Here is a 24,681-nt window from a genome sequence, read left to right on the forward strand (position 1 = left end):
AATGTTGAATTTTTCACTTCCCTATTGGCCATTTGTATGTCTTCTTTTGAGAAATGTCTGTTCGTGTCATTTTTAAATCAGATTATTTGTGGTTTTTTACTGTTAACTTGTTTAAGTTCTTTGTATATTCTGGATATTAATCCCTTGTAAGATGTATGGTGTGCAAATATTTTCTCCCATTCTGTGGTTTGTCTTTTCACTCTGTGGATTGTTTCCTTTGCTGTACAGAAAGGTTTTGGTTTGATACAATACCACTTGTTTATTTTTATTTGTTGACTCTACCTTTTGTCTTATTCATAAAGACTTAGCCCAGTCCTACATCTTGAAGTTTTTCCCCTATATTTCTTTTAGGAGATTTATAGTTTCACTTCCTATATTTAAGTCTTTCATTTTGAGTTGATTTTAGTATATGGTGAGAGGTATAGGTCTACTTTCAGTCTTCTACATATGGATATCCAGTTTTACCAGTACCATTTATTGAAGAGGCAGTCCTTTCCCTAAACGTATGTTCTTGTAGCCTTTGTCAAAGATCAGTTGGCTGTTAAGTATGTGGGTTGATGTCTGGGTTCTGTATTGTGTTCCACTGGCCCATGTCTGTTTTTATGCATTACCATGATGTTTTGGTTACTATATATTTGTAGTATAACTTGAAGTCAGGTAGTGTTATGTCTCAAGCTTTATTTATTTATTAGTTTAGCTCAGGATTGCTTTGGCTATTCGGTGTCTTTTGTTGTTCCATACAAATGCCAGAATTTTATTTGTATTTATGTGAAGAAAGTCATTGGTAATTTGATGGGGATTTCATTGAATCTGTAGATTGTTTGGGTAGTATGGACATTTTCACAATGTGAATTCTTCTGATCCAAGAGCTTGGAATATCTTTCCATCTTTTTGCATCCTGTTTAATTTCTTTTGACAGTAATTTCTAGTTATTATTGCTGGGATCTTTCACCTCCTTTGATAAATTTATTTAAATATTTTATTTTTCTGGTATCTATCGTAAATAGGCTTGCTTTCTTGATTTCTTTTTCTGCTATGTCATTGTTAGTTCATAAAAATACTATTGATTTTGGAAATTAATTGTGTATCCTGAAACTTTACCAAATTTATTTATCACCTCAAGTAGTTTTTCTGGTAGAGTTTTTAGGGTTTTCTACATATAGGATCATGTCATCTGCAAACAGGGGCAGTTTGACTTTTTCTTTTCCAATTTAAATGTCCTTATTTCTTGCACAGACTGAGAAAAAGAATCACCAGCCTGGTTGCACTGGCTAGTACTTCCAATTCTATGTTAAAAAGGAGTGGGGATTGTGGGCATCCTTATCTTGTTCTTGTTTTTAAAGGAAAAGCTTTCAGCTTTTCCCCTTCAGTATATTGGCCATGGGTTTTTAATATATGGCTCTAATTGTGTTGAGATAACTTTCATTTTATACTTAATTCTCTGATAATCTTTATTATGAAGGAAAGTTGAATTTTGTCAAATGCTTTTTCTACTCTATTAAGAAAATGATATGGGTTTTGTCCTTGATTTTGTCAATGTAGTGTATTGCCATTATTTACTTGTGTGTGGAAAACCATCATTGAACCCCTGAGATGAATCCTCCTAGATCATGTTGCATAACGTTTTTCATGTGGAGTTGTATTCTGTTTGATAATATTTTGCTGAGAATTTCCATGTTTATGTTCATTAAGGGTATTGGTAGTTTTGTTTTTTGTTGTATCTTTATCTTGTTTGGTATCAGGGTGATGGTGGCCTCATAGAAAAAATTTGGGAAAATGACCTCTGTTATAATTTTTTGGAATAGTTTGAAAAGGATTGGTATTAATTCTTCTTTAAAGGTTAGGTAGAATTCATCAGTGAATCCATTTGATTCTGGGCTTTACTTTGTTGGGAGATTGCTGATTACTGCTTCAATTTTCTTCAAATTATTAGTGTATTCAGGTTTTCTACATCTTCTTTGTTCAGTCCTGGTACTTTGCATGTGCCCAGAAATTTATCCAATACCTTCAGGTTTCCAAATTTGTTGGCATAAAGTTGTTCATCAATGTTTATAATGATTCTTTGTATTTCTGCATTATCAGTTGTAATGTATTCATTTTCATTTCTGACGTTTCTTATTAATGTCTTCCGTTTTAGTTAAATTAGCTAATAGTTTGTCAATTTTGTTTGTCTTCTCAAAAAACAACTTTTTGTTTTATTGATCTTTGTATCATTTTTTTTTTTTTTTTTTTGGTCTCTGTTTCATTTTGTTCTGCTCTGATCTACAGTATTTTTCTATCTACTAATTTTGTGTTTGGATTTCTCTTATGTTACTAATTCTTTGAATAAGGTGTAACATTAGGTTGTAGCATTAGGTTGTTTATTTTACACCGAAAATTAGGTGTAACATTAGATTGTTTATTTGGAATCTTTATATTCTTTTGATGTGAGCATTAACTTCAATAACCTTCCTTCTCAGTACTAATTTTGCAGTGTTCCATAGGTTGTTGCATGATGTTTTTTTATTTTCATTAGTTTGAAGAAAGTTTCTTCTGTTTCTTAATTTCTCCTTTGACCCCGTAGGTCATTCAGGATCATGTTGTTTAACGTCTATGTATTGTATATTTCCCACAGTTTGCTTGTTATTCATTCTTGTTTAAATCTGTTGTTATCTGAAAAGACACTTGAAATAATTTCAATTTTTAAAAATTTGTTGAGAATTGATTTGTGTCCTATCATGTGGTCTATCATGGGAAACATTCCATGTGCTAATGAGAAGAATGCATAATCTGTAGTTGTTGGATGAAGTGTCCCATAGATATCCGCCAAGTCCAATTTGTCTAAAATATATTTTAAATCCTGTGTTTCTGTGTTGATTTGTTGCCTAGATGATCTGTCCAGTGTTGAGGGAGGAGTGTTGAGGTCCACAGCTCTTGTTGTATTGGATCTATCTCTTTAGGTCTAATAGTATTTGGTTAGATACCTCGGTGGTCTGGGGTTGGGTGCATATATGATTGTTATATCCTCTTGCTATAAAGATCCATTTATAATTCTACAAGGACCTTTTTAGTCTCTTTTTGTGGGTTTTGGTTTAAAGTCAATTTAGCTGACATGAGAATGGCTGCTGCTCCTAATTTTTCCTTCCAGTCTCATGGTATATCATTTTTAACTTCTTCATGATTAGTCTGTGTGATTCTTTACAGGTGAGGTGAGTTTCTTGCGAACAGCATACACTTAGGTCTTGTTTTTAAATCCATTCAGCCAGTCTATGAGTTTTGAGTGGGCAAATCAATCCATTTACATTTGTGGTTATTGAGCGATATTGTCTAATTAGTGGCATTTGGTTTGTACAGTTCTTTAAATGTCTTTTTCCTTTCCATTTTATCATTTCTCTTCAGTGTTTGTTGGTGTATTGGAGTGGTACAATTTAGTTTCTTTCTCTTTCTTAATTGCCTATCTATTCTATCAGTGGGTTCTGTTCTATCTCATGTATTAATTGTCAAGACCCATGAGCCGATTTTCTGATTTGGGGGATCAGGTGCACACAACTCAGTCATCTACTAGGGCTGGGGGAGGAAACCAGTTGTGATCCAACAGAAGAGGATCTGCCTGCAGTTCTCTGGCCAGGAATGTGGGGGTGCATCCATTCAACAGGACTACAGTTGATTTCCCAGACTGAAGAATAGTGTCCTATCCACTGTGAGCCTAGGCTTCCAGCTGCCAGGATCAGGGCATTTTGCAGCCTGTCCCAGGAGTGCACTGGGTAGACTGTGGAGCCTGAAGGCTTGGGAACCACTGTGGCTAGTGGCCACAGGGCAGGTTGTGCTCCTGTAACAGCTCTGGTTTCAAAATGGTGCCCATCTGTATTTGTTTGGATCCTAGGAGTGCAGTGTGGGGAGTGCAATGTCCATACTAATGTTCTAAGGAGCTAGTTTTTTAGGTGCTGTCTACACTTGGCTCTGGTCTTATCCTTGCAAAGTATCTGTGAACCTATAGGGTGAGTGTGGAGATTGATGCAGGCTCTCTGCCTACCTTTCCACTGATAGGAAAATTCTTCCAGCTTCAATCCAGGTATTAGAGACATGGCAGCTTAGGCCATGTGCCTCTCTCTCTTCTCTGTTTCCCTCCTGTGTTATTGGTCTCCACAGCAATCTCATTGGTCTGTTGTTGTACTCCTACAGTCTCCCACCAATGCTTCCACAGATATTTAGCTGTCTGTTATTTGTTCCATTTCTTTTCTGTGTAAACAACATGTGGTCAAAAATTATTTTCTCTCAACAAAGGCAGGAGAGGTCAAAATCAGGAACATAGCCCCTCCCTCCTTCAGGCTGAGGATACATTTGGGAAGTTTCAGAGGCTTGGAAGTCCAAAATCTAAGGAATACATTTGGCAAGGACCTTGTTCTTGTGGTCACTCTCAATAGACACAGAGTGTCATATGGTAAGAATGGGCTGAGTGAGTGAGCTGCTTTTTTTTCTTTTTTCTTTTTTTTTTTTGGTTTTGTAGGTTTATTTATTATTTTTTAAAGGTTTTACAAAAGCCTGTATTAATTTTCAAGAATAATACAATTTGATTTTCAATTATATGTGTTTTTTATTAGGTGAAAGCAATATAAGAAAATTCCTTGATAATCATTTCCAGGAAAATAAAACTATCTACACTAGAACTTTCTCAGTAAAATTTATCAAGCAAATATGTGAAGCAAATTGTATTTAATAAGAGCTACCATAACAAATGTTAGATGACATCACTTTGTTGTAATAATGTATAGTTCTCTAATGATGTTGAACAACTTTTCATAAAATTGTTGGCCATTCGTATATCTTCTTTGGAAAAATGTCTATTCATATCTATTGCCCATTTGTAAATCAGTGTTTTATGTATTTTTTATTTTTTCTATGTAGTTGTACAAGTTTTTCATATACTTTAATATCAATTTTTTATTGGATATACAGTTTGGAAGTATTTTCTCCCATTTTGTAGGTTACCATCACATTTTGTAATTTTTTTCTTTGCTGTGAAAATTTTTTAGTTTTATGGAGGTCCACTTGTTTATTTTTACTGTTTTTGCCTGTGCTATTATGGTTATATCTAAAAAATTGTATTCATGACTAATGTCAAGAAGCTTTTTCCTGTGTTTTTTTCTAGAAGTTTTATAGTTTCAAGTCTTATTTTTAAGCTAATTTTATTTTGAGTGGGTTTTTTTTGTTGTTGTTGTTCTTGTTTGTTGTTTGTTTGGTATATCATGTTAGATAAGCATCGAACTGCATTCTTTTGCATGTGAATATCTGGTTTCCCCAACACTATTTATTAAAGTGACTACTTTCTTCAACTTCTGTATTCTTGACCCTAGAAGCTTTTTAAAACGTCTTTTCATTCTTTTTTTCCTTTTTGTCTTCTTACTGAGTAATTTCACATAACCTGTCTTCATGTTCACTTATTCTTTTTTCTGCTTGCTCAAGTCTGGTGTTGAGGCTCTCTCTTAACATTTTCAGTTCAGTTACGATCTTCACCTCCAGAATTTCTTTGTGGTCCTAGTTTATGGTTTCTATATCTTCCTTAAATTTAAAATTTTGTTCATAAATTGTTGTTTTGAATTCATTGAGTTATCTACATTCTCTTGTAGCTCACCAATCTTCTTTAAGACAGTTATTTTGAAATCTTTGGCAATACATAAATCTCCATTTCTTTGGGGTCTGCAACTAAAATGTTACTTACTTATTTATTTTGCTGCATGTTATGTTTCCTTAATCCTTCATGTCCGTGAAGTCTTGTATTTCTGCCTTCACATTTGAAGAAGCCATCTCCTCCTTCAGTTTTTACTCATTGACTTAAGGAAAGAAAGACCTTCACCAGTCAGCCCAGCTAGGAATCTGGGGTGTACCTCAGGGGTTTTCTGGGGATACTCTGCCCCATTCCTCTTGTTCCCTTTGTTTCGGGGGATGTCTAAGGATGGTGTCCCTTCCCTTAACCTGCAAAGTCAGGTCAGGTTTTGAGAGCCTCCTGGATTTTTTCCCCCTAGAGTGATCCCTCAAAGTGTTCATGGTTACACAACCCTCTTCCAGTCCCACAGAAATAAGCTGGTTTCTGATATTCACATTCTGTCTGAGGGGTTTGCAAGTGCCTTCTGTGTTGGCTCATGCTCCCTGTCTTGAAGGTGTGTGCAGGCTTCTGGGGACACACATCAGCCAGTCATGATACTGCAAGTGAGGTATCCAATGGGTTCATGAATGGGTCTCTTGGTGCATTCTATGGGTCAATCAGTAGGATACGCAGGCTGGTTTTGAGTTCTGTGTGGTGGCTGCCGTGAGCTCCTTCACCTTCCCCTTCTTCTGGCTGCCTCCCCAACTATTCAGCTGTGCAGATGCCCTCAGGGATCTGAGTAGGAAGAGGTTAAAGTGGGCCTTTGGGGCAGTATACCCTGGGTTGGGAAGGCTAGGGCTCACTCCTGTTGCACTTTCTTGTCTGAGAGAAACTGAATGCTTCGGGAGTCTCCTGGCACTAAGCAGTGCTGACTTGAGAGAGGGTTCATGGGAGTAAATTCAATCTGTTACTTCTACCATATTCAATCATTTACAGTCTAGTGTCTTGTTTGAATGGCTGCTGAAGTCTCCTCCCTGGATGTTTGGATTCTCACAGTGTATTTCCGTTCATAGATGGTGGTGATGATTTAAGCTTCTGTGAGAGCGTGAAGGCCAGTTTCACAAATTCCACCATCCTGATGGCATCCCTCCTCCTGATGGGGTTTTAATTGTAATTTTTTTTTTAGGAAAGATTTAAAACATTTTCAAAACTGATCTAAATTTGATGGCATGTGTATTAGTCCATTTTCTGTTGCTATAACAGAATACATGAAACTGTGTAATTTATAAAGTACAGAGGTTTATTTTACTTATGACTCAGAGACAGCTGCCTCTGGCACAGGCTTCAGGCTGCTTCTACCCTTGGCACAAAGTGGCAGATGACAGAGCAAGGTGATGCAAGAGAGAGACTGAGAAGGGAGGTTCCAGGGTCTTTTAAACAACCAGCTCTCTCAGGGAAAATAATGGAGCAAGATCTCACTTAGGCCCCTGCCCCCTAGTGAGAGCATTAATCCATTCATGAGGTTCCACCCTCATAAACCAGCTTCCAAAACTGCCACAATGGGGATTAGATTTGAACATGAGTTTTTTTTTTTTTTTAATTTTTATTTTGTCGATATACACTGTGGCTGATTATTGCTCCCAATCACCAAAACCTCCCTGCCTTCTCCCTCCCCCCCTCCCCCCCAACAATTTCCTTTCTGTTTACTTGTTGTATCAATTTCTAATAATTGTTGTTGTTATATCTTCTTCCCCCCCCCCGGTTTTTTTTTTTTTTTTGTGTGTGTGTGTGTGTGTGTGTGTGTGTGTGAATTTATATATTAATTTTTAGCTCCCACCAATAAGTGAGAACATGTGGTATTTCTCTTTCTGTGCCTGACTTGTTTCACTTAATATAATTCTCTCAAGGTCCATCCATGTTGTTGCAAATGGCAGTATTTCATTCGTTTTTATAGCTGAGTATTCCATTTTGTATATGTACCACATTTTCCGTATCCACTCATCTGATGATGGACATTTGGGCTGGTTCCAACTCTTGGCTATTGTAAACAGTGCTGCGATAAACATTGGGGAACAGGTATACCTTCGACTTGATGATTTCCATTCCTCTGGGTATATTCCCAACAGTGGGATAGCTAGGTCGTATGGTAGATCTATCTGCAATTGTTTGAGGAACCTCCATACCATTTTCCATAGAGGCTGCACCATTTTGCAGTCCCACCAACAATGTATGAGAGTTCCTTTTTCTCCGCAGCCTCGCCAGCATTTATCGTTCATAGTCTTTTGGATTTTAGCCATCCTAACTGGGGTTAGATGGTATCTCAATGTGGTTTTGATTTGCATTTCACGGATGCTGAGTGAAGTTGAGCATTTTTTCATATGTCTGTTGGCCATTTGTATATCTTCCTTAGAGAAATGCCTACTTAGCTCTTTTGCCCATTTTTTAATTGGGTTGCTTGTTTTCTTCTTGTAAAGTTCTTTGAGTTGCTTATATATTCTGGATATTAATCCTTTGTCTGATGTATATTTTGCAAATATTTTCTCCCACTCTGTTGGTTGTCTTTTAACTCTTTTAATTGTTTCTTTTGCTGTGAAGAAGCTTTTTAGTTTGATATAATCGCATTTGTTTATTTTTCCTTTAGTTGCCCGTGCTTTTGGGGTCATATTCATGAAGTCTGTGCCCAGACCTACTTCCTGAAGTGTTTCTCCTATGTTTTCTTAAAAAAGTTTTATTGTTTCAGGGTGTATATTTAAATCCTTTATCCATTTTGAGTTGATTTTAGTATACAGTGAGAGGTATGGATCTAGTTTCATTCTCCTGCATATGGATATCCAGTTATCCCAGCACCATTTGCTGAAGAGGCTGTCCCTTCGCCAGTGAATAGGCTTGGTGCCTTTGTCAAAGATCAGATGGCAGTAAGTGTATGGGTTGATTTCTGGATTCTCTATTCTATGCCATTGGTCAGTGTGTCTGTTTTTATGCCAGTACCATACTGTTTTGGTTATTATAGCTTTGTAGTATAGCTTAAAGTCAGGTAGTGTTATGCCTCCAGCTTTATTTTTTTTGCTCAGCATTGCTTTGGCTATGCGTGGTCTTTTATTGTTCCATATAAATGTCTGAATAGTTCTCTCCATTTCTGAGAAAAATGTCTTTGGAATTTTGATGGGGATTGCATTGAATTTGTATATCACTTTGGGTAGTATGGACATTTTCACTATGTTGATTCTTCCAATCCAAGAGCATGGGATGTCTTTCCATCTTCTTGTATCCTCTCTAATATCTCTCAGCAGTGGTTTGTAGTTCTCATTATAGAGATTTTTCACCTCCTTGGTTAACTCAATTCTTAAGTATTTTATTTTTTTGGTGGTTATTGCAAATGGGCAGGCTTTCTTGATTTCTCGTTCTGCATGTTCACTATTGGAGAAAAGAAATGCTACTGATTTTTGCGTGTTGATTTTGTATCCTGCTACTGTGCTGAAGTCATTTATCAATTCCAACAGTTTTTTTGTAGAGGTTTTAGGCTGTTCGATATATAGGATCATGTCATCTGTAAACAGGGACAGTTTGACTTCATCTTTTCCAATCTGGATGCCCTTTATTTCCTTCTCTTCTCTGATTGCTCTGGCTAGTACTTCCAACACTATGTTGAATAGGAGTGGTGAGAGTGGGCATCCTTGTCTAGTACCTGTTCTTAAAGGAAAAGCTTTCAGCTTTTCCCCATTCAGGATGATATTGGCAGTGGGTTTGGCATATATGGCTTTAATTATGTTGAGATACTTTCCCTCTATACCTAACTTATAGAGGGTCTTTGTCATGAATGAGTGCTGAACTTTATCAAATGCTTTTTCAGCATCTATAGAGATGATCATATGGTCCTTGTGTTTGAGTTTATTAATATGGTGTATCACATTTATTGATTTGCGTATGGTGAACCAACCTTGCATCCCTGGCATGAATCCCACTTGATCGTGGTGAATAATTTTACGTATGTGTTGCTGTATTCTGTTTGCTAGTATTTTAGTGAGGATTTTTCCATCTATATTCATCAAGGATATCGGCCTGTAGTTTTCCTTTTTGGTTATATCTTTACCTGGTCTTCGTATCAGGAAGATGTTTGCTTCATAGAATGAGTTTGGGAGATTTGCGTCCGTTTCAATCTTTTGGAATAGTTTGTAAAGAATTGGTGTCAATTCCTCTTTGAATGTTTGGTAAAATTCTGCTGTGAATCCATCTGGTCCTGGGCTTTTCTTTGTTGGGAGCCTTCTGATAACAGCTTCAATCTCCTTTATTGTTATTGGTCTGTTCAAATTTTCTACGTCTTCATGGTTCAGTTTTGGGAGCTTGTGTGTGTCCAGAAATTTATCCATTTCCTCCAGATTTTCAAATTTGTTGGCATATGGTTTTTTATAGTAGTCTCGAATGATTCCTTGTATTTCAGATGAATCAGTTGTAATATCGCCTTTTTCATTTCTAATTTTTGTTATTTGAGTCTTCTCTCTTCTTTTTCTTGTAAGCCATGGTAATGGTTTGTCAATTTTATTTATCTTTTCAAAAAACCAACTTTTTGATTCGTTGATCCTTTGAATGGTTTTTTGGTTTTCAATTTCATTCAGTTCTGCTCTGATCTTAATGATTTCTTTCCGTCTGCAAACTTTAGGTTTGGATTGTTCTTTTGAACTTGAGTTTTGGTGCTGTTATGTTTCCTTAATCCTTCATATCCGTGAAGTCTTGTATTTCTGCCTTCACATTTGAAGAAGCCATCTCCTCCTTCAGTTTTTACTCATTGACTTCAGGAGAGAAAGACCTTCACCAGTCAGCCCAGCTAGGAATCTGGGTGTATCTCAGGGGTTTCCTGGGGATACTCTGCCCCATTCCTCTTGTTCCCTTTGTGTAGGGGGGATGTCTTAGGATGGTGTCCCTTCTCTTAACTTGCAAAGTCAGGTCAGGTTTTGAGAGCCTCCTGGGTTTTTTGTCCCCTAGAGTGATCCATCAAAGTATTCAAGTTTGTTTGCCCTCTTCCAGTCCCACAGAATTAAGCTGGTTTCTGATATTCACATTCTGTCTGAGGGGTTTGCAAGTGCCTTCTGTGTTGGCTCATGCTTGCTGTCTTGAAGGTGTGTGCAGGCTGCTGGGGACACATATCAGCCAGTCATGATACTGCAAGTGAGGTATCCAATGGGTTCATGAATGGGTCTCTTGGTGCATTCTATGGGTCAATCAGTAGGATACACAGCCTGGTTTTGAGTTCTGTGTGGTGGGTGCCGTGAGCTCCTTCATCTTCCCCTTCTTCTGTCTCCCTCCCAAACTATTCAGCTGTGCAGATGCCCTCAGTGATCTGAGTTGGAAGAGGTTAAAGTGGGACTTTGGGGCAGTATACCCTGGGCTGGGAAGGCTAGGGCTCACTCCCGTTGCACTTTCTTGTTTGAGAGAAACCGAAGGCTTTGGGGGCTCTCCTGGCACTAAGCAGTGCTGACTTGAGAGAGGGTTGATGGGAGTAAATTCAATCTGTTACTGTTACCATATTCAATCATTTACAGTCTAGAGTTTTGCTTGAATGGGTGCTGGAGTCTCCTCCCGGGATGATTGGATTCTCACAGTGTATTTCCATTCATAGGTGGTGGTGATGATTTAAGCTTCTGTGAGAGCGTGAAGGCCAGTTTCACCTATTCCACCATCCTGATGACATCCCTCCTGCTTGGGGTTTAATTTCTAAATATTTTAATTAGAAAAGACTTAAAATATTTTCAAAACTGATCTAAATTTGATGGCATGTGTGTTAGTCCATTTTCTGTTGCTGTAACAGAATACATGAAACTGTGTAATTTATAAAGAACAGAGGTTTATTTGACTTACGACTCAGAGACAGCTGCCTCTGGCACGGGCCTCAGGCTGCTTCTAATCATGGCAGTGAGTGGCAGCAACCGGGGGGTACAAGCAGGGGACACGGTGAGAAGACGCAAGAGAGAGACTGACAGGGGAGGTTCCAGGGTCTCCTAAACAACCAGATCTCACGGAAACTAATGGAGCGAGATCTCACTTAGTTCCCCGCCCCTAGGGAGAGCATTAATCCAGTCATGAGGATCCACCCTCATGAACCAGCTTCTAGCACTGCCACATTGGGGATCAGATTTCCACATGAGTTTTGATGGGGGCAACATATCCAAACTCTATCGTTCTGCCCCTGGACCCCCAATACTCATGTCATTGTCACATAGAAAATACAGTCAATCCATGCCCACAGTCCCAAAAGGCTTCGCTTGTTCCAGCACCTACTTAAAAGTTCAAAGTCTCATCTGAGACAAAAGGCAAAACTCCTTCCAGCTGTGAACCTGTAAAAATCAAAACCAAATTTATCGAGTGCCAAGATACAACGGTGAAACAGACATTGGCTACACATTCCCATTCCAAAGGGGAGGAATAGACCAGAAGAAAGGAGAAACATGTCCCTAACAAGTCCAAAATCCAGCAGGGTAGACATTACGTCGTGAAGCTCCAAAATAATCCTCTTTGATTCCAAGCCACGATTGGGCACAATTGGGCATCTGGGCCCCCAAAGCCTCAGGCAGCTTCACTTCCGCAGCTCTGCCAGGCACACCCCACTGGGCTGCTCTGGTGCCTGCAGCTTTTCCAGGCCTGCGTTTCACATTGACAGTGGCCCTACAGTTCTGGGGTCCTGGCCGCAGCCACAGTGCCTGGGCTCTACTAGACATTTCCGTGGTAGGGGATCTCTGTGGGGGCTCTGGCCACACCTTCTTGCTCAGCATTGCTCTCATAGATGGCCTCTGCAGCGGCTCCACCCCTGAGGCAGCACTTTGCCTGGGCCACAGGTTGTTCCACATATCCTCTGAAATCTGGGTTGAGCCTGCCTCACCTCCACTGCTCTCATTTTGCTGGCCTGCAGACTTAACACTAAATAGATGCTACCAAGGCTTCCAGCTTGTGCTCTCCAGAGCTGCTTCATGAAACACACTTTTGGCAACTTGAGGCAGGGCCACTCCAACCAGAGGAGGTGGGATGCAGGGAACAATTTCCCCAGGGCAGCTGCACCCCAGGTGTGTCCTCTCAGACAACTCAGTCCTCTAGGCTTCAGGATCTGTGATGGAAAGGGCCTGAAATTCCAGACTTGAGAGAGGATACATGCTGTCAGGGTCTTTCTCCCACTGTCTTGGCTACTAGCATCTGGCTGCCTCACCACCAAGATAATGTCTTTAGCAACCAGTTTATCTGCTTCACCCTTGCACTTTTCTCCAAGTCTCTACTTCTCTACCACATGGCCACACTACAAATTATACAAATCTTTACATTCTGCTTCCTTTTTAAATCCTGGCTTTACATCATGCCTTTTGTGCCATATCTCAGATTAGGCTGTTAAAAGTAACCAAGCATCTTCCTTAATGCTTTGCTGCTTGGAAATTTTCTCTGCCAAACATTCTGTTTCACAAGTCCTAATCCCACCTTCCACAAAGTACTAGGGCATGGACACAATGCAGCCAAGTTCCCTGCTATGGTGTAGCAAGGGTTGTCTTTTGTCCAATTCCCATGATGTTCCTCATTTCTATCTGAGACCTCATCATCTGCATGGTCTTTGCTGTCCACATTTCTTTCAACATTCTGGTCACAACCATTGAAACATTTCATTCTAAAATGTTCCAAACATTCTCTCATCTTTTTGTCTTCTAAACTGTCCTCCAAACTTCTCCAACCTTTGCTTATTACACAGTTTCAAAGCTGCGTCTACATTTTCAGGTGTCTGTATAACAACACCCTACTCCTTGGTACTAATTTTCTCTATTAGTCCATTTTCTGTTGCTATAACAGAAATACCTGATACTGGGTAATTTATAAGGAACAGATGTTTATTTGACTTACAATTCTGGGACAGCTGCATCTGGCATGGGCCTCAGGCTGCTTCTACTCGTGGTGAAAGCAGCAGGTACAAGCAGATCACATGGTGAGAGGAAGAAAGTGGGGGGGGGGTGCCGGGGTCTTTTAAACAACCAGCTCTGACAGAAACAGATGGAGCGAGATCTCACTCAGGCCTCTTTCTTCCAGGGATAGCATTAATCCATTCATGACAGATCTGCCCCCATGAATCAGCTTCCAAATGCCACATTGGGGATCAGATTTCCACATGAGTTTTGGCAGGGACAACATGTCCAAATTCTATCAGCATGGTAACACAAACTTTATTTTTGGAATCGCAGCTGAGACAGAATGACTCATTTGCTTGGGTCTTGAATTTGACACTTGCAGTTCATCCCCTATGGCTGTATCATCATCTGGATCTACCCATTATTATATTCATCATTGACCAACCAGAGTTTGGCAGTCATTCATGTTTACTGATTGTGCACTAGGTGTACTGATTATCCAAGTCTGTCCATCCTTTGCCATTATTAGGTAGAAAACTTCTAGAAGAGAAGAGAAAGTTTCTTGTGGAATAGTGCATGTGAAAAAGAGATGTTGATCCTCTACCTTATTTCTACATTTTCAGTGTGGTGATTAAGGGTTTTACCATAACCCAAATGTAAGGTGTTTTTGTTTTATTTTGGTTTTATTAGTATTAAATGTACAGGGTTTGCAAATATTTATTTGTTTTAATCTATGACAAATGTGAACAGATGGCAGGAGCACACATGGAGATTTCAGTAACAGAGGGGAGCCCCCACCCAGCTGATGGCAGAAGCTCATGGAAACTTCAGCAGCTGAGGTCAGCCCCAGAAGACAGACGGAAAGAGTATGAGAAAACTCAGGAGCTGAGGGCAGCCCCTGCGATGGCCAGATACTGCTACTGTGTGGTTGATCTGCTACAGGCGGACATAGCCACTGCAGCAGCCAGGGCCACTGTGCAAGTGGCACACTGACCAGTCAACTACTTTGATAGAAGGTGAGTCACCAGCAGAACCTGGGGAAAGAGGTGAGTGAGTGCAGACCCATGACTAGGTGCCTAACCCACAGGGGAAATTAGACTGCCACATGAAGTAGCACACTTGAGATTGTGAGATACTTGCACAGCCCACAAAATAGCCTTCATCTAGTGGAGACAAATGCAGATCCCTGCCAAGACTGCAGAAACGCAGGACACCCAAATAGAGTAAAGAAGGATATTCCCAGTTGCCACCAAACTATCCACCAATTGGGGATGGCAAGGGCTGAGGAGGGGCCTCTGGCTGTAGGAAAGAGAAAAAAGAATCTCTTCCCAGGGTTATCCATTTAAGCTGGAGAGCTCCAGTATACCCCGGTCCACCTATCAAGGCTATGGGATGCTAGTTAAGGTGCGACCAAACCTGCCCTGTTTCAATCACCCCAGCCACAGAGCAACAGGGCACCCAGACACTTCTTCAAAGAACTCAAGAGCTTGCCCACATCCTCAACAAACCAACACAGCGTCACTAATTTAAGCAAGAAATCATTATGTGCCCCAGTATTTAGGCCATGTAAACACCCTCATGCAACTTCAACACTGAATAGAGGTGAAGTACCCCCATGGAGACTACACTACTGCATCTACCTGTAATCAATACTGAAACCCCATACTTAACAGTCAATATAAAACACATCTACAGGAGGACACAATCTCTCTCCTCAAAGTACCCTCCAGGGTAATAAAAGAAGTGCACTACCAAATAACCAGCGACCAACATAGATATACTAGAAATACAGGGGAAAAAAGAAAAAGAAAATATGACATTACCAAAGGAATACAGGAATTCTCAAGTACCAGGTCCCATAGAGCAGGAAACCACTGAAATGAATGCAAAGGAATTACAAGCAAAAATCTTAATGACATTCAATGAGATACAAGAAGACTCAGTTAGGCAGTAAAATCAAATAAGAAAAAGCATCTAAGATTTGAAGGAGAGATTTTACAAAGGGATCAATATCTTAAAAAGGAATGTAGCAGAACTCACAAAACTGGAGGATTCATTCAATGAAATAAACAACACAACTGAAAGCTTAAACAGCAGGTATGAGCAAGAAGAAAAATTTCTGATCTTGAAGAATATCTTCACAATAATCCATGGAGAAAAAACAAAGAATAAAAACAAATTTTATTGAAGAAAGCCTAAGCAAGCTAGCAGATAACCTCAAGTGAACAAACATCTGAATCATGGGTGTTCCAGAAGGGAAGGAAAAAGAAAAAGGCATCAAAAACCTATTCAGTTAAATAATACCAGAAATCATCCCAGGTCAGGGAGAGAGGTGGACCATCAGATACAAAGATCCCCAAACAGACTCAATACAAAAAGCTCCTCTGTGACACACATTATAGTCAAACTGGCAAAATTCAAAAACAAAGAGAATCTTAAGAACAGTAAGAGAAAATTATCAAGTCACCTATAAGGGAGTCCCCATCAGACTAAAGCAGTCTTTTCAACAGAATCTCTACATGCCAGAAGAGAATGGGATGATATATTCAAAATTCTCAAGGAAAAAATAATTTCCAGCCAATAATACTATACCCAGCAATGCTATCCTTAAGAAATAAAGGAGCAATAGTGTATTTTGCAGAAAAACAAAAACGGGAATTATCCACCAAACGACCAGTGCTATAAGAAATCCTCAAAGGAGTGCTGCATCTGGAATCCAGAAAATGATAATCAGTACCATGAATAAACAAGAAAGAACAAAACCACTGGTAGAACAAAAATGCAAGCAAAAAAGAGAAAGAACCAGTATCCTACCACCTCAAAAAAAAAAAAAAAAGGTAGAAACAAACACCAAAGACAAACAATAAAAGGGGAAGAAAGGAATAAAAGATATTTCAAACATCCAAATGAAAATCAATGAAATGCCTGGAGTAATACAACACCTTTCAATAATTATCCTAAATGTAAATGAACTAAATATCTATGCAACATTTCATCCAACAACTGCAGAATATACATTCTTCTCATCAGCATGCAGAATATTCTCCAGGATAAACCACATGTTAGGTCACAAAGAAAATCTCAACAAATTTTTAAAAATTGAAATCATATCAGGTGTCTTTTCAGACCACACTGCATTAAAACTAGAAATCAGTAACAAACAAAACTCCGGAAAGTATACATGTGCATGGAAATTCAACAACATGCTCATGAACAACTTATGGGTCCAAGAAGTAATTAATAGGAATGAATGAGAAGAATAAAATTTCTTCAAACTAATGAAAATAAAGACACCCCATACCAAAACTTGTGGGATACTCAAAAGAAAGGAAATAATCATGTTGTCAGGATACCTGCACTCCCGTGTTCATCGCAGCTCTACTTACAATAGCCATTGATATGGAACCAACCTAAATGTCCATCAATGGATGACTGGATAAAGAGAATGTGGTATATACACACAATGAAATACTACTCAGTCATAAAAAAAAGAAATGCTGCCATCTGTAGCAACATGTATGAGCTTGAAGAAAATAATGTTAGGTGAAATATTCCAGGCAAAGAAAGAGAAATACCACATTTTCTCACTCATAAGTGGGAGCTCAGAAAGAAAAAAGAAAGAAAGAAAGAAAGAAAGAAAGAAAGAAAGAAAGAAAGAAAGAAAGAAAGAAAGAAAGAAAGAAAGAAAGAAAGAAAGAAAGAAAGAAAGAAAGAAAGAAAGAAAGAAAGAAAGAAAGAAAGAAAGAAAGAAAGAAAGAAAGAAAGAGAGAAAGGCCACAAAAAAACATTACCCTCAAAAGGAGAGAACAGACCTGTAGTTAGCAGACATGGGAAAGGGAGAGGGTAAGGGGAGTTTGGGAGTAATTGGGTAAGGGACACAAAGGATAATTAAGACTTGTAATGATGAACATGCTAATAATATTGATTTGATCATCATATACTGTACACAAATATTGACAGTCAACTCTTTACCCTATAAATATGTAAAAAACTATTATGTTTCATTTGAAAAAATTAAAAACGAAGCCTGAGGGATACTAAAAGCATTCCAAACAGGGAAGTTTATTCAAATAAACACACCAAAGGAATAGAAAGATTACAAATACACAACCTAATACAATACAAAATGAACTAGAAAAACAAGAACAATATAATCCCAAAATTATAAGGAGGAAAGAAATAATTAAGGTCAGAGCTGAACTAAATGAAACAGTGAGAGGAAAGAGAGAAAGAAAGAAGGAAAGAAAGACCACAGTGGTGCGTTGGACTTCCACAGGGAGAGAACATACCTTGGCCTACAAAGTGGAGAGGGGAGATTGAGGGAGGGGGAGGGAGGATGGGGATAATTGGGTGAGGGACACGGGGTACAAATGCAATTTGTGGTAATGGGATGCTGCCAGTATGAACCTGGCCTTCACATCTTGGGAACAAGTGGTGATAATCAGTTTTGTATCTCATGAATATTCATAACTGGAAAACAAACAAACAAACAAATAAAAAGAAATACAAACCCAAAAAGGATACAAAAGAACAACGAAAAAAAAGGTGGTTTTTCAAGAAGTTAAACAAAACAGACAAACCATCATCTGGACTAACTAAAAAATGGAGAGGACCAAAATAAGAAAACTCAGAAATGAAAAGGAGACATTACAAATGATACAACAGATATACAAAGAATCATTAGAGGCTATTATAAACAAATATACACGAACAAATTTGAAAAACTGCAAAAATGAATAAATTTCAGGATGCGTGCAAAGTACCAAGACTGAATCTAGAAGAAATAGAAAAGCGGAAGAGACCATTAACAAGCAACAAGACTGAATAACTAATCAGTAGTCTCCCAACTAAGAAAATTCTAGGACCAGATGGATTTACTGCTGAATTCTACCAAATTTTTAAAGAGAAATTATTACCATTTCTACTCAAACTTTTCCAAGGAATTGAAATAGAGGCCATTCTCCCAAACTCATTCTATGAAGCCAGCATCACTCTGATATGAAAACCAGACAAAGATACTACAAAAAGAAAACTACAGACCCTTATCTCTGATAAACATACTTGCAAAAATTCTCAGCAAAATATGAGCAAACAGAACAACAACACATCCAAAGAATTATACAACATGATCAAGTGGGATTCATTCCAGGGATGCAAGGATGCTTCAACATATGCAAGTCAATAAATGTGAAACATCATTTCAGCAAAATTAAGGACAAAAATTATATGATCATAATCAAAAATTGATAGACGCAGAAAAGTCATTTGACAAAATTCAACATCCCTTCATGTTAAAGACTCTCAGCACATTAGGTATAGAAGGAAACTATCTCAATACAATGAAAGCCATGTATGACAAAAACAGCAACTACATCATCCAGAATGTGGAAAAGCTGATAGTCTTTCCCTTAAGAATGGGAACAAGACACGGATGCCCACTCTCACTGCTCCTTTTTAACATAGGATTGGAAGTACTAGCCAGAGCAATCAGGAACAGAAAGAAATAAAGAAATAAAATGCCTCCAGACAAAGTCAAAATGTCCCTGTTTCCCGATGACATGATCCTGTATATAGAAAAACCTAAAGATTCTACAAAAATAGTCTTACCGCTGATAAATAAGTTCAGTAATCTTCTAGGATACAAAATCAACACACAAAAATTAGTAGCATTTTTATACTTCAGGAGTGAACTAGTAGAAAAAGAAACCAAGAAATTAATCCTACTTAAAATAGTCACCTAAAAGGAAAATTTAGGAATCAATTTAATTTAACCAAGGAGAACAGAGGTCTCTACAACAAGAATAACAAATCACTGCTAAAAATAAAGAAGGCACGAAAAGAAGAAAAGGAATTTTATGCTCTTGGACTAGAAGAATTAACATTGTAAGAATGCATAAAATACACAAAGCATTCTAAGGATCAAATGCAATCTCCAGCAAAGCACCAATGATATTACTCAAAGAAATATAAAAAACAATTCTAACATTTATATGAAACAAAGAAAGACCTCAATTAGCCAAAACAACCCTGAGCAAAAAATAAATAAATAAATCCAAGGTATAACACTACCCGACTTCGAACTATACTACAAAGCTATAGTAACCAAAAGAGCTTGGTACTGGCATAAAAACAGACACTCAGACTAATGGAGCAGAATAGAGTACCCAGAAATCAACCCACAAAATTACAACCAACTGATCTTTGACAAAGGCAACAAGAATATACTTTGAGGAAATGATTTCTTCTTCAACAAATGGTGCTGGAGAAATTGAACATCCATATTGTAGAAGAATGAAACTAGACCCATACCTGTCCCCCTATTTGAAAATCAACTCAAAAAGGATTAAAGACCGAAGTATAAACCCCAAAACTATAAAACTCATAAAAGAAACATAGAGGAAACACTTCAGGATGTGGGACTGGGCAAGGACTTTTTGAATAAGTTCCCCAAAGCACGGACAACAAAAGAAGAAATAAACAAATGGGATTAAATCAAGCTAAAAAGCTTCTGCACAGCTAAAGAAACAATTAGCAGAGTGAAAAGACAAACTACAGAATGGAAGAAAATATTTGCAAACTTTGAATCCCACAAAGGATTAATATCCAGAATACACGAGGAACTCAAACAACTTAAGAAAAAAAAAATGCAACCCAATTTGAAAAAATGGCAAGAGGAGCTAAATAGGCATTTCTCAAAGGAAGATACACAAGTGGCAAACAGACACATGATGAAATGCTCAACATCACTAAGCATCAGAGAAATGAAAATCAAAAACCACCTTGAGATATCATCTCACCCCAGTCAGACTGGCCATTATCGAAAAGAATGAGAATAACAAATGCTGGTGAGGATTCAGAGATAGGAGAACTTCCCACACTGTAGGCAGGACTGTAAATTAGTGTAGCTATTGTGGAAAACAGTATGGAGTTTACTTAAACGACTATGGATAGAAGTGTCATAAGATTTAGCAATTCCACTGATGAGTGTTTAATCAAAGGAATGGAAATCATCATGTCGAAGGCAAACCTGCACTCCCATGATTTTTGCCGCTGTTTCAAAATAGCCAAGAGTTGGAGCCAACTAAATGTCCATCGACAGATGACTAGATAAGGAAAATATGGTATACATACACAAGAGAATACCACTCTGCTATAAAGGAGATTTAAATATTGGCATTTGCAGCAACATAGATGAACTGAATGAAAATTAAGTTAAGTGAAATAATCTAGACAAAGAAAGAGATATACTACATGTCCTGAGATATAGTGGGAGGTAATAAATAAATAAATAGATAGATAGATAGATAGATACATACATACATAAATAAATATAAATAAAAGAAAGATATAACAATCACAACAATTTGTTGAATGTTTAAAATGAGAGGACAGAACTGAGGCCACCAGAAGTGGGAAAGGGATAGGGGAGTTGAGGTGAGGGAGAAACTGGTAAAGTACCACAAAAAATTACTACATTGTACAATATTGACTATACTAATTATCTTGATTTGAACATCACCATTGCACACAGCTATTGATATTCCATGCAGTACCCCACAGATATGTACAATCAATTATGTTCCAATATATAAAAATATAAAATAAGTAAATATTTAAATGTATTACAAATATTTATTAGTAATATAAATTCCCCATCCTTTTCTATTGGTAATCTTTCATGATAGTTTTTCTGGTCTGGTCACATGAAACTGATGGTATTTGGTAGCTCTTTTGCTTTCTTGTACAATAAAAGGGTCTGAACTAATCTTTATGTCCTGTCCTAACTGGATTCAGCTGTTTCCTCAGGAAAAAATTAAGTAATTTTGACTATACATATTTATATGTTAATTAATAATTTTGGCTATATATTTCATATATAATTTATTTTACAATAGTCAAATTTATCATAAAATAAACATATTTTATGATATGTCAATATTATTTATTATAACTTTAATAATATACTATAAAATTTTATTATAATTTATGAATTTATAATATATAACATAATATAAATTATTTACAAAACTATAGTGAAATAGCTTTCCTTAAAATTTAGTGAAATTAATTTTTCTTTGCTTGGTTTTGTCCTAATTTTTCATGAAATTATATTCTTTTTTTTTTAGGTTTCATTTTTAGGTTTGTGGATTATATTTAATATATTTTGCTATTATGTATATTCAAAACATTATGTACTTCTAAACCAAAACAAGAAAGACACAATCATATTAGTCTAACTTCATCCTGTCTTCTCTGCAGTTTCCTCTGTCCCTCACAAGTACTCACCTTTTAAGGATTTGCTTTCTTCTTTCATGTTATAAATATAAAATTATAGACAAAAACACACGAGCGTACCAAGATACGATTTATCTTTGGTTATGGAAAAGCTAATTGCAAATAATGTTATGAGTTTTATTTTTCTTTTATCCCTACGCCCTCCATACAACTGTATGTCCTGAAGGGTCAGCTGCCCAGAGAACATTCTTATAACGTACACAGCTGCCCCAAGCTTCACCATGGGGAAGCACTGGGATTTATTCAAGTTCTCTTTGATTGAGGTTGGGTAGACTCCAGTCATTGTGGTATTACAAATAATAATTCTTCAAGAAATAGCTTTGTACTTACAAAAGACCTGTTATTAATGTTCTTATTTGCTTGGAATAATGGGTTTTGTGAGAAAAAGCATGTTCTAGATGTGATGAAAATAACCCAATTTTCTTTTTCAGTCTCCAGATTCTTCTGATTTAAATAAATTCAAACTTCAACATCTTTTCCACATGGATGGATTGGTGTATATTAACGTGAATTGGGGTATTACCTTTCTCACTCAGACTGCTGCTGGAATCCTTGGAAATTCTGCACTCCTTTGCTTATATAACTTTACTATTATCACTGCACAGAGATTGAGACCCACGGACTTAATACTCAACCAGCTGGTCTTAGCTAACAACTTGGTTATTCTCTCTAAAGGGATCCCTCAGACAATGGCAGCTTTGGGATTGAAACCTTTCCTAGATGAGGCTGGATGTAAAGTTGTCTACTATTTACACAGAGTGGCCAGAGGGGTGACTCTCAGCACCACCTGCCTCCTCAGTGGCTTTCAGGCCATGAAACTTTGCCCCACTATCTCTGGGTGGATGGAACTAAAAATTAAATCTCCAAAGTGCATCATTTTCTGCTCTTTTCTTTGCTGGATCTTGCATCTTGTGATAAATATCTCTGTTGTAAAACATGTAACTGGCCCAACAAATAACAAAAACATGAGCATGGAAAAAATGTACAGATACTGCTCCTCACCCGCTTTAGGGAGACTGGTATTCTCAGTAACTGCAGTAGTTTACTTGTTCACTGATGGTATGTTTTGGGGCCTCATGGTCTGGACTAGCAGCTTCATGGTCCTTTTTCTGTACAGACACAAGCAGCGGGTCCAACACATTCACAGCAGCAGGCTCCCACCCAGAGCTAATTATGAAACTAGGGCCACATGCATTATCCTGATCCTGGTGAGCATGTTTATCTCTTTTCATTCTCTATCTAGCACTTTATCATTTTGGATAACCCAGATTCAAAATCCAATCCCTTGGTTGATAAAAATCTCTTCCCTGGTGTCTTTATTTTTCCCAACCTTTAGCCCCTTGGTGTTTATTTTTAGTGATACCCGAGTCTCACAGTTCTACTCTGCATGCTGGACAAGGAAGACAAATGCTCCAAGTATGGTCTCTGGACTCTAAGTTTCCTCCAGAACATTGCATCATTTATTTAATCACGTATTCTCCCAATATTTGTAGGATCATAAAGTATATCAGTTAATGTGGAAGGACTTGGGATTCAATATTGAATAAACACAATAATAACATAGTATCACATTGCTCATTACACTGTCAGAAAATAAACTTGATGTGGAAAATTACCCAAGTGTATGGTGGTTCCTCAAAAATTTAACCTTAAAATTCATAATTATGGAGAGGGTCTGAGGAGGCCTGATGGCCGGCCTCCACCTGCCCTATCCTCTTACCACATTCTTTTGTTTTTCTTTACTATGCTTTATTTATTTGTTTATTTATTTTATTATTTTTTTAATTTTATTTTATTTCTCAATCTTTCCACGTTCTTCACTCCACGAAAAGAAAGAATTCAAGAGCAGAGTCACAGTAGAAAGTGAGAACAAATTTAACTTAACAAATAAGAGAAAGATTTCACAGAGATTGGGATATAGCTCCAGGGACTGAACAGGGCCCACATCAAGTTCAATATAAAAGTAAGAGACACACATTCACAGACAAAGTGCAGGCTGGCTCTAGAGTGAACATCAACTTGCAAAAGGTGAGTTTGATATAAAAAGAAAGAAATACAGACCTCAGGCAAATTGTGGGCTGGCTCTAGGATAGTGAGCAGCATCACTGCCTTCTACCAGGACTCCACATGCATAGTTTTGCCCTCTACCACATTTTCATGCTATCTAAGGAATATTCAGTAAGGGGCAGTTCCCAGTTATGTAACATATTCTTGCACCACTCAATTGGTCTCCTTTTAGGGCATGTTCATTGGTCAAATTCTATCACATGCACTGAATGTGTTCAAGAATATTCTGTGCTCTTTAACATCTCTAGTCGAAAGTCATTTAAAGGATAGAGTCTACTTTACTGAGCATGCTTACCTACTAGGGTTATACAACCCCTTTCTACTGAGCATGTCCAGCCACTGGATTTGCATACGTCTGCCTTTTGAGATTCCAATTTCTCCATGTTGATGCCAAAAATAGGTCCAATAAGCAAGAGTAACAATCCTCCAAGAGAGGGCATGGAGAAGGGGACTGAGACCCTGAGGAGTGGCTTGAAACCCAAGTGTGTATCATCTAACCTGAACCCATGGAAACTGAGCACCTCGTATCTCATAACTACCAAATTATACAGCAATTCCACTCATGTGTATATATCCAATGGAATTTTACTTGTGTTAAAAATGAAGGACATTGTGACTGATACAAGTCACATCGTGGATGGATCTTGAAGATGTTATTCTATGTGAAATAAGCCAGTCAAAAGAGGACAAATATATGATGCTACTTATCTGAGGTACCTAGAATAGTGAAACTCATAGACGCAGAAAGTAAAACAGTAGCTACCAGAGTCTGGTGAAAAGGGACATGGGGAGTTCATACTTAATGGGGATAGAGTTTCAATCGGGGAAGATAAAAAAATTTCAGAGATGGGTGGTGGTGATGGGTGTACAATAATGTGAATATAT

The 24,681-nt window shown here is 37.8% G+C and overlaps 1 protein-coding gene across 1 annotated transcript; it reads left to right on the forward strand.

The window, feature by feature from the left end:
• The first annotated feature begins 22,211 nt into the window (after positions 1-22,211).
• On the forward strand, positions 22,212-23,165 carry LOC134372391 (vomeronasal type-1 receptor 1-like). Its single transcript, XM_063089910.1, has one exon. The coding sequence runs from the start codon at positions 22,212-22,214 to the stop codon at positions 23,163-23,165; it is 954 nt and encodes a 317-aa protein (XP_062945980.1).
• Positions 23,166-24,681: the final 1,516 nt, after the last annotated feature.

Source organism: Cynocephalus volans, chromosome 3 (assembly GCF_027409185.1).
Source record: "Cynocephalus volans isolate mCynVol1 chromosome 3, mCynVol1.pri, whole genome shotgun sequence".
Taxonomy (NCBI): domain Eukaryota; kingdom Metazoa; phylum Chordata; class Mammalia; order Dermoptera; family Cynocephalidae; genus Cynocephalus; species Cynocephalus volans.